Consider the following 10,700-nt stretch of genomic DNA (forward strand, 5'->3'; position numbering starts at 1 on the left):
ACCCCCGGGGGTGTAACTCCCCCCACAGGGGGTGTGGTCGGTAAAATTGTTTTAGATGCATTTACTTTGTTCCCCTGGTGCGAAATATGTATGTCTTGAGGGGGTTACACCCCCTGGGGATTTTGCAACATCTTCCCGAGTAATAATACATTGTGCCATCATAACATGGGTTCTTCCACCACCACTAGTTTACTAACATATTAAACAAGCGTACATTTAGCTTCTGAATGACGGGGAAAAGGGGAAAATTTACTATACGTTATCCCTACATAAACGTGGAATGTGATGTCAAGTAGCATATTTATATAGGTAAGTATGTATGTACAAATGCATGTTTACAAATTCTGCACTCAAATTCCGCTAATCCAGTCCGAGATTAAACTTTACAACCAAACATAACTTGGATGCATGCAACAATTTATTTGTAATTTAAACAAGGTTAAAAAATCACAATAGGGATTAACGCCTGCTTGAATTTATGCGTTGATGGTCAAACAAAGTTCTAGCTAATCTCCAAAATCATTATACAACCGTCAAGATCAAACCACGTATTAATCTCTGAAAGGATTTGCACACCGATATTTACGGCGCCTGCATTCCTCCCAACTTCTGAATGTACATAAACCTAATAAATATTTTTCGTCATAGTGACGACATCCAAAACTGCATCAGACCAGAAACAAATACAAGCATTATATAAAAAGATGATCACAAGTAGAGTTGTACAATGAGAGCATGAAAATAAGTGGTGGAAATTTTGTCCATTACATAAATGCCATAAATGTGAATTCATTATGACATGAGCTTTATGTGGGTACGAACTAAGATTTTGCACAAATATGGCAATTCGGACGTGTCACAAATACCTCAATATTTTAAGCATGGGCAAAAGCACAACTCTAATCGTAACAATATTTTATCTAAACTTATCCCTGATTCCGATTTGGACGAATTTATCCCAAAAACAAGATGCAAACTTACTGATTAATGCATTCCAGAAGATATCAAATATTTCCTGACACGTAGTTAGGGATCCGGTCGGGTATAAAAAAGCGACAAATGTGACCAGTTGGTATAACAGAATCCTTAAGTATTTCACAGCATTGAGATAATATTTATTCAAATTTGCACTGCAAAAATGCAGAAATTCGTCGCCATGTTGTTCGCCCTTGTCGCCATCGGGGCAGTTAATGCAGGCGTTGTCGATCCAGGTGTGAACTTTAAGTATTGTATTAAGTGAAAGCATGTTTAATTAATCAATTAATTGACAAATTTCATTATTTACCAGCATACCGATGTGGTGGGCTAGCGACTCAATTGCAATTAAGGATTTCTGACTGTGACGGATACTGTCGTCTCATGCCAGGAACTCTGTACAATTGCGAGAATGATTTCATGCCAAGTGAGGAAACATAAGTTAAAATAATTTCAGAAATTTAATAATTTTAAGTTATCTAATTCGATTCTATAAACTACAGGCTCCGCTGCGGCCTCACTTTCCCTTCGTGTCGAAATTTGCATGAATGCCGGATTCTGTACGGTCATTATTAACACCGAGCTGCCAAATTCCTCCGTCCAGCCTGGATTCGTTTACACGGCGAAGTACTCCATCGTACCAAACGATGTATTGTCAGGGTCGACCGTAGAATTCAGGGCCTCAATACTTCATACCGATAACTTACGAGTTGAAGTTTGTGTGTCCGCAGATGTCGACATTCTCACGCTTCCATAAATTTCAAAATTTGATTCGCCTTTTAATCATACATTTCATTTCTAAGTACAAAATAAATCTGAATTTTAAAACTTTATTGAAATTTTTATTTGACTATTTACACATTTCCGAAATTTAGTTATAATTTATTTACTTAATTTTTGACATGTACGAATTTAAATGTACCAAAATTTCTCACATGCTAAAGTTTTTGCATTTCATAAGTTTGTTAATGCTTAGAATGCTTATAGCAATCTTCAAAGCTGGACTAAATTACATACGACCACATCCATCATACGAATCCTTTCTTAAGTCAATATATTTACAATTCAGGTAATAGAGTCCAAAGCATTTTATGTTATCATCGGACCATACATTTTTATATCCAACAAGTAGCTAGAAATTTTATTACATTAAGTTAATTGTTCGGTAGTAAGCGGTTAACACTCACAAATTAAGCTTTATTAATTAATCTCAAATTAACTGATATCATTACCAGACCACGCCAAACATTTACGGTGAAGTTCAGCCCCTAGTTTTAATACAGTCTGTCTGATATATAAATAATTTCACAAGTGTTTCATTAGGCCATTATGCTACTGATATGTAACAATATTTTTCTACGCATTTCGCCCTCGAACACCAAATACGTACATACGCCAATAAAAATTTCTTGCATAGATACATATATTAAAATTATGCAGCTAAATATAACCGCATGATCTTAGGATTAGCACGGTGACAGGGTCCAGTTTGTATGCCATACATGTTATCAATCCGTGCATTTTCATACCCAACCCAAATACCGAAACATTACAAGTTTTATTGCATTAATTTCATATCACAGGTTTATTGTTCGTAGTAAACGGTTAATATTAACAATTACAAATTAACTTTACTAATTCATCTCAAAATTCCATGATATCAATTCCAGACAACCCCAATGCTTTATTAAATTCGGCCCTCAAAGTCTTAATGCACGTGTGCTAATCATCATAAATATATACGTATAAACAAGTAAGTATATAATTCGGCATTACAATTCAAACTAAATTCTCGTCCTTAACCGTCAAGTCGTCCAAGTACATAAATGCATGCATACGTCAATAAAAATAAAAATCTGCTACAATCTTATTCTCATCACGATATTTACACATTGTATTTACAATTGAAAGTATCACGCCCTTTGTTACCGCAATCATTAATCCACGCCATCACCTCTACGCAGTATGTACTATCCGAAAACTATGTAGTTATGTATCTATCTCGTACACTTCAACCCTGGACAAACGGATTTAATCCTTTATTAGGGGCAATATTCCAATAAATTCTTAACCATCATTACTTTTATTGCAATATCGTACGCAAATCAATGCCAAACCATGCCATATAAAAGGATCCGAGACTCCATAATTCTGCACAGTTGCAGTCTGCTTTCAAAGTTTGTTTTAGACTTTCCAGTCTTTTAAAAATGCAGAAAGCTTTCGCCATTCTTCTCGCCTTTGGCGTCCTTGCTGCCGTCAATGCCGGCGTGGTCGATCCTGCATTCAGGTTACCACACAAAGATAAAAACATAATTCATGTCAAGGTGTAAAATCTAGAAAACTTTCAAAATTTCAAGTTTCCAAAAGCATCCAGTTTAGTTAAATCATGATTACATGTACTGATTATGGGCACACTTTTACTCTGAAATTGATTGTGAAATAATTCCAAATAACTTCTGCTAAATTATCACTCGGCATAATTGAAACTAATTAATTGCAACCAATAATTAACTCAATCTATCATTTTCCAGGTGTGGTGGTTTAGCAACTCAACTGCAGGTAAGAACTTAACGTAATTACATATTTTAACGCAATACTTAACTATTAATTAACTATATTTAATAACTCTGCAGCTCAGAATTAGTGACTGCGAAGGGTACTGTCGTCTCATGCCAGGAACTCTGTACAATTGCGAGAATGATTTCATGCCAAGTACTTAATCACAGTAATTAACTTGCAGACTTTATGAAAAATTGTTCACATCTTTTTGAACTAATTCAGGCTCCGCCTCTCCTTCGCTCACTCTCCGTGTCGAAATTTGCATGAACGCTGGATTCTGCACGGTCATTATTAACACCGAACTGCCAAATTCCTCCGTCCAACCTGGATTCGTTTACACTGCCAAATATTCCGTCGTTCCAAACGAGTAAGTTATTTTTTTCGCTTTTAGCAAAAAAAGCAATGCGCTAAAAGAATTCTGGTATTAAACTTGCTACCACTTGGTATTAAAATTATACCGGTCCGGAGAACTTTGCTACCGATATGGTAAACTTTAATACCGAGCTATTACTATGCGATATTAGATATAAGTACCACCTTGGTAGAGTCATACATATACGAATACCGCTTTGTATTATTTTCATATTGGATTTCTACGAGCCCTGTTTTAATTAATTTATATTTTTGCAGCATTCTCTCAGGACAGACTGTAGAATTTAGGGCCTCCATTCTTCATACCGATAGCTTGAGGATCGAAGTTTGTGTCGCCGCTGACATTGACATTCTTCAACTTCCATGAAAAAATTGACAATTTTTCGAACTCATTATGACAAGTTCGACTTAAATTAAAAGAAAATTGAAAGATTGTAAATGTTGGCAATTGTGCTATCCTAAATTAAATAGAGTAACGTGGAATACGTGTACATAAATTTGATGAATGCTTCTGTGATTATAAAAATATAAATAAGCATGTGAATGTGATATTCAAAAAATTAGTGGGGTTGTGCATTATTTTAAAACTGTGATCTAGATGTACATATGTATGCATGTCAAAAATGCTTGAAATTAGCGTGGTGTTGGTGCGTTGCAATTTGTACTGATATGTAACAGATTAGCGAATGTTTCTTTTTTGAAGTTTGAAGGAATCATTGTGGGTATTCACGTCAACTTCGTAAAAAACGTCGCTTCGCAACATATCTTCGCAAGTTTGTGATGTTTGCGAAGAGTTGCGATGCGACAACCAATCAGATTGCTTTATTTTTTTTACGAAACATGCGAAGCAAAAGGGCATCTATTATCGTCGTAAAATATTTTTCGCAAACTCGTCGTCAAGTGAAATTTTAATTTCTCCTCATTTTGTTAAATGTTGCCAGACAACCTCTTACACTTTTCCGTCAAATGAATTATTTTCTGCAAATAATCAATTTACGCATTTTCATGTAAAATAAGTCGTTCACGACACCGATTTCGCAAACACCGCAAAGTTGCGAAGATGTGTTGCGAAGCGACGTTTTTAATTGACGTGAATACCCACATTATTTTATTTGCTCAAATTTACATATGTATTTATTAGAATTTTAAAACTTGGGCCAACATCGTACCGTATTTAAGAAATTGTATCTATGTATCCACCTTTTGCCGGCATTCTGAAGGTATGCTTCATATAAAGTTGTGTATTTTAATACATTTTTAATACAATTAAAACAAACTACTAGAGGTCTTAATAATATATGTCCAATTCATCCCTGTGTCGCCCAGGTGGGTCTCGGTAATGATCAAATCCCCCCAATTCGTCTTCATAGTGATGTCGGTAGGTTTGGTGGTGATGATGTTGTTCATAAATTGGGGCTTCGAATTTAGAAAATCGAACATAAATTATTGCGTATAATAAACTTTAAAATCATACGAACAGACTTACCACTAGTCGTTGTGGTAGTTGTCTCAATTTGATTAATACGGCATAACGGACGCATATCTGGCACCTTGGCAAGATTCCTTTGTCTGGTCATTTCCATATTGAGACGTATGTTTAGCAGATTTTTCATTTCTGCCGTCACAATTTTTACCATATCTTCAGATTGGCTTTGTTTCAGTCTCAACTGGATTATTTCTCTCTCGGCGAGATTGAGTTTATCCTGCAGGTTAGATGTGGTTTGAAATTCTTGTGAGGTGGAAATTGCTCCCTGAAATCGGTCACAAAACACCATTACGAGTGGAAAGAGGATTCTGCTTAACAAGGACATTTTAAAAAATTGAAATAAATATGTATTTAGTTTTCAGATCAGAGCACAAAGATTAATTTATGTATGTAAAGAAGATGAGCTCATATCTTACTAATGACTGACAATGAAGAAAATTTAGTAACGTGGATGTATGTGCATCTCCATGTTTATATACATACCTATGTACATACATACATAAGCACGTGAAATGTGGAATATTGCACGCAGCTCGTCTTAACATGTACTCTAATTCATGAATTGGCTAAATTTGGGTAGATCATGTTGACCGGAGTGATAAAACTAAAGTGTTGAGGACAGCTTGTACATAGTGTAATTTGTGAAATAAATAATATTTTAATAAATAAACCTATGTACTTAGGTACTGCGTAAGATCTGCGTTATTAACTCTGCTCACACCAGTCACCGAATATTGCAAACTAAAGTTTAGCGATCTATTAAACCAGTCCAGTAAGATGTACATACATATCTAGACGAAGTTGATGAATGGGTTACTAGCATACCTTGATCATGAATGATGTTGGCTAAAAATTAAATTAAAATCGACACATGTGCATACACATTACACACATATGTACGTACATATACACATTTGTACATTTAACATGTCAACAGCGTATCAACTATACTTTAAAATGTATTTTGTACACTACATATTTTTTATCACACGGAAGACTTGGCTTCGTAAAAATGTAATCATTCATACCATTTCATAGAATTATATTTATCGGTTACTTCGTACAAATAAAATTAACAGAATTTACATATGCGTGCATATATTCATGCGTTTCAATATGCAAACGTGTGAATAAATATGTATATATGTACTAAATATAATAAAATGTGTGTAGGTACATAAATACATATACCATATAGATAAAGAATACGTACGCTTTTATGGCACCTTAATAATAGTAAAGGTAAAAAAATATGGGCAAAACTGATCGTAAGCTCGGAAATCTTATTGGATAGTCACAACTTATTCACATTGTCAAAAATGACCTGAAATTTAATACTTTGCGCATATAATAATAAATAAAAAATGGTATACTTAATGAAAAAATTATTACTATATCTGTATTCACGAGTATACAGAGATGGCTAATGAAAAATGAAACATGACTCAACAAATATTTAATGTCCCGACCTTTCCTTCAACCGGGACTATCCACCCAGATCAGGTTTAACAAAGGTACTAGGAAAAATAATACTGCTGCAAAAAAAGTATTTAAAATCAAATTGGCCCCATCTGCTTAAATAAGTAATGCACTTGCTAACCTTGAAATATGTAATTATTTCATTAAAATATAGAACATTGCGATTTTTTAATGAATTTACAGATATGTATGTACATATAACCTACATATAAGTTTGCACGTTCCGAATAAATAACTTAAGCATTTCGAAGAATACAGCCATTCGTGGGTGATGAAGTATCAATAACGAATGCTAACTTTTCAATTACTGCATAACTATTGTAATTTTATGTCATACTTATTCCGTGGGGGAACTTGCATAAAGCATGTGGTAGATTTGAAGGGAGTAAGACATTATATCCATCCCATTTTAATTTTATGTGGGACATACACATGTACAAATCTATATTAGATATATATTTATTTTGGTCAACCAAGGGTCGTGAGTGAAGATTCCCCTAAGATTGGTCGCATTTTCTTTGTACGGTTCCTTGCAAAACTTATCATTTGTATTCAAGCAAGACTGGTCGTATATCCTTTATTCTGCTAAGGATATTGTATTAATTACTGCGGCTTTTTTTCAAAGGTCAAGATGTATGTGGTAGATATACATACATACAAGTAACTATGCCGGATTCAGGCATTATATAAACTGGGTCGAATCTGATACGCAGTTCCATTAATGAAGACGTTATAACGCAGAATCGGAAGCAAGATTTGAGTCGAAAACTTAACAAGTGTCAAAATTCAGGTAATATTTAGCAGATTTATCTTGTCATATTTATGGGTATTATCTGTAAATTATTATTACAGTGACAATTACAATTCAATAATGTAACAAAGAAATTAAAACTTACCATCACCCTGCAAAAGATTTTCTCATTGCAGGGTGATAAATTTAAATTTCCTGGAGTATTATCAACTTCGTAAAGACAAAAAATAAAGGGACAATCTTACTACCTAGTTATTAAGAATTTATACGTATATACATATTTATTATATGCATATTTATTTACAGACTTCTCCACATTTTAACTATGAACTTTCACGTGGGACAAACCATCTACATCACGCTACTAATTATCTTAAATTATAACAACTGCCAAGTTCGTGGTCAGGATGAAGTTCTCCTCCTTCAGTATGATGACCCTTGTAGATATGCAGCCGATCCCGCCGCGGACGACGCTATGTGTGGCATTGTCGGTGATAACTTGTACTGCGCCGCGTCCGCCGTTTGCGCATGCGCAGACACGTACGGGAATGGACTCACTTCCGCACAATATGTAGTCGCGGCAGATAACGCTAGTTGTATATTAATCCCGCAGTGAAATTAAAACAATGTTTATTCTAGCCTTGATTACATTTTCAATTATTACACAATTTTTAAACAATGTGCATACAGAAATCTAGTACCTACGGGTGTAAAGGAGCTTATGCATGCTGTATTCTAAGCTCGTGGATTACTTCGTTTAACAAAATTTAGCCTGATAAGATCATTTACTACTGTATTTAAATATTCCAAAATTAATGTATTAGCCCTTCGCAAGATATTGACAATAAACGAACGATATATACATATAAACCCAGTGCACACTTGTATTCTTAAAAAGAATTATTTCATCATTCAAGACTCAAACATGTAGTTCCATATCCATGAGTTTATCTAAAGAAACAATTAATCAAAATCAAAATTAAACTTTTCTAAAAATATTGTAACTATTTAAATATGAAGCAATTTCGGTGACATTTGCTGCTTTAAATAAGTGCATGGTTCATCACGATAAATACATACTTTTATTAACATCGAAATTATTTTATTTCACGGATTAACCTACTCATGTAGATTATACATACGTACCTAAATACTTCATATATACTGGTATTCAATCATGGGATCATGTCTTCAATATTGTTTGACACCTTCCGGTTACCGATATCAAACTATCTATTTGTGCTTCATTAAACATTTTTGATTTTATTCTTTCCTGGATAAGCTTTGATTACTTATTTACATAATTGCATGTTAACACACCGAAATTTTGTAATGTTACGCAAACACATATTTATGTACATATGTCAAACTACAGATATTTGATGCGAGGAATTATTCGTGTGTGACGTCTGTTGGGTACAGAATGAATGGCAGGTAGCGAGCAAATTAATTTTGATTAATGATGTAATTTGTCAATTTTTGATAAATTTATGTCCATTGTAAAATAACAGTCTTTCTGGTTTTCTTTGTCAAATATGAATTATTTTCATGTTATTCAGGTTATCACCTTGATTCACTAAAGTATGAAAAATTTGCAACTGCTGGTTTCACCAAATTTTGACACCTGCACAATGCATTATTGGATTGATGAATATTCTAAATTCATATAAAAAGCGGTTCGGAGAGTACGAAAATCATTCCAACTTCAATTGAAGAGCGAACCATTGAGCATTATCAGGAAAATATCAAGCCTTAAATATGCAACTTTTCCACATTTTCGTTGTGGCGTCAGCCGTCTTCTTCTCCGCAAATGGACAAGGTACGAACCAAAACTTTAAAGAGATTTCCAGTTTCTGAAATTTACACAAAAATTCTAAAAAGTTGTTGCTCAATTTTAGTGTCGGTTACCCAAGCTGAATTTGAGGCTGGAGTAATGACCAACGGGTATCCAAAACCTACCAGCGCCCAATATCAAGGTTTCGTCAATTCACTCTCCGCCGGCACAATTACGTCCAAAATGGAAGCTGCCATGTTTTTGGCACAAACTCTCCACGAGTCCGGTAAATATATCCTAGTTTACAAATTAAGGAATACTTATTCATGCATAACTTCCGTATTTTACACAAATTTTTAAACCTTCCATCAGCTGGTCTAACCACCAAGCGAGAATGGGGCTGCTCCGGTCAGAACGGGTGTGCCGACCGATACCCAGCATGGAGCGAGTGGGTCGCCGAATGTCAGGGTAGCAACCGTCCCTCCGGCGTCAGTTATTATGGGCGTGGCTACCTCCAGCTGACCTGGTGCTCAAACTACATTCAAGCATCGCGCGCCCTCGGTAAGGGAGACACCCTCAAAACCAATCCTGACTCCGTCCCTCAAACGGAAGATTTGTCGTGGGGTGTGTCCGCCTGGTTCTGGAAGGTCAACGTGCACTCCGCTCTTGGCGGCACGAACGAATTTGGCCGAACCACGAAAGCCATTAACGGTCAGACTCAAGAGTGCCAAGGAAACGGGCAAAATGCTGACAAATCAAGACAGCGTTACGCCTATTACACCAAGGTCTTTGCTGCCTTCAGGATTTCCGGAACGCCAAATGAGGCTGGCTGCCCGTATTGAGGGGGTTAAACCGAATGATAAATGGTTATGGTTCTGCACGAAAATATTTACCTGGTCAAAGTATTACTGTTTTAATTTGATGTATCATTAGAAGAAAATGTAGTAAATTACTGAATAAATTTCTGAAGTGTGATTTTCTGAGCGTACTTCTTTCAGGTTTCTTCTTCTATTAGGTTTCAGAATGTACAAATGACTGCTTTTCGCATTTACATATGTGTGATAAAATTTAACCACATTTTGCAAAATTGCATAATGGCATATGTATGTGCATTGTGCATGCATGCTGTTTCTAAATCAGAATTATGGCTACGATTATGCACAATGCATAAAGAACTTAATCTTGTTATAAACAAATGCAGATAACCTATCCACATATGCATACAGAATTCTGGAGCTAATTCATCTTGGACTTAATGTTCCATATGAACATCATGCTCATAACCTCGGATCAAAAATGTAATT

General features: G+C 35.1%; 3 protein-coding genes across 6 annotated transcripts; 2 read left to right on the forward strand and 1 right to left on the reverse strand.

Annotated features, from left to right (window-relative positions):
* The first annotated feature begins 902 nt into the window (after positions 1-902).
* LOC110857773 lies at positions 903-4,466 on the forward strand. Of its 4 annotated transcripts, none has more exons than XM_022106385.2 (5): positions 3,110-3,262; positions 3,507-3,528; positions 3,603-3,687; positions 3,757-3,901; positions 4,165-4,466. In XM_022106385.2, the coding sequence occupies exons 1-5, from the start codon at positions 3,183-3,185 to the stop codon at positions 4,271-4,273; spliced, it is 441 nt and encodes a 146-aa protein (XP_021962077.1). In that variant the 5' UTR covers positions 3,110-3,182; the 3' UTR covers positions 4,274-4,466. The 4 variants fall into 4 exon arrangements, with proteins under 4 accessions (XP_021962079.1, XP_021962078.1, XP_021962077.1 ...); XM_022106384.2 differs by having other exon boundaries at positions 3,111-3,262; positions 3,507-3,534; positions 3,609-3,687; XM_022106386.2 differs by lacking the exons at positions 3,110-3,262; positions 3,507-3,528; positions 3,603-3,687 and adding exons at positions 1,066-1,211; positions 1,289-1,402.
* Positions 4,467-4,889: 423 nt separating this feature from the next.
* LOC110857772 lies at positions 4,890-6,066 on the reverse strand. Its single transcript, XM_022106383.2, has 2 exons — positions 5,393-6,066; positions 4,890-5,322 (listed from the first exon to the last, which is right to left on the reverse strand). Exons 1-2 carry the CDS (start codon positions 5,715-5,717, stop codon positions 5,195-5,197), a joined length of 453 nt encoding a protein of 150 aa, XP_021962075.1. The 5' UTR covers positions 5,718-6,066; the 3' UTR covers positions 4,890-5,194.
* Positions 6,067-9,290: 3,224 nt separating this feature from the next.
* On the forward strand, positions 9,291-10,371 carry LOC110857632 (acidic endochitinase SP2). The gene is made up of 3 exons (XM_022106232.2): positions 9,291-9,441; positions 9,521-9,682; positions 9,769-10,371. The coding sequence occupies exons 1-3, from the start codon at positions 9,381-9,383 to the stop codon at positions 10,236-10,238; spliced, it is 693 nt and encodes a 230-aa protein (XP_021961924.1). The 5' UTR covers positions 9,291-9,380; the 3' UTR covers positions 10,239-10,371.
* Positions 10,372-10,700: the final 329 nt, after the last annotated feature.

This window comes from Folsomia candida, unplaced genomic scaffold (assembly GCF_002217175.1).
Source record: "Folsomia candida strain VU population unplaced genomic scaffold, ASM221717v1 Fcan01_Sc019, whole genome shotgun sequence".
In the NCBI taxonomy this organism is placed as follows: domain Eukaryota; kingdom Metazoa; phylum Arthropoda; class Collembola; order Entomobryomorpha; family Isotomidae; genus Folsomia; species Folsomia candida.

Coding starts and splice junctions, on each gene's coding strand:
- LOC110857773 (XM_022106387.2), top strand. CDS start 1,139: ATGCAGAAATTCGTCGCCATGTTGTTCGCCCTTGTCGCCATCGGGGCA. Junction 1,212..1,288: donor TGCAGGCGTTGTCGATCCAG/GTGTGAACTTTA, acceptor ATTATTTACCAG/CATACCGATGTGGTGGGCTA. Junction 1,403..1,478: donor CGAGAATGATTTCATGCCAA/GTGAGGAAACAT, acceptor TATAAACTACAG/GCTCCGCTGCGGCCTCACTT.
- LOC110857772 (XM_022106383.2), bottom strand. CDS start 5,717: ATGTCCTTGTTAAGCAGAATCCTCTTTCCACTCGTAATGGTGTTTTGT. Junction 5,323..5,392: donor AACTACCACAACGACTAGTG/GTAAGTCTGTTC, acceptor CTAAATTCGAAG/CCCCAATTTATGAACAACAT.
- LOC110857632 (XM_022106232.2), top strand. CDS start 9,381: ATGCAACTTTTCCACATTTTCGTTGTGGCGTCAGCCGTCTTCTTCTCC. Junction 9,442..9,520: donor CTTCTCCGCAAATGGACAAG/GTACGAACCAAA, acceptor GCTCAATTTTAG/TGTCGGTTACCCAAGCTGAA. Junction 9,683..9,768: donor ACAAACTCTCCACGAGTCCG/GTAAATATATCC, acceptor ACCTTCCATCAG/CTGGTCTAACCACCAAGCGA.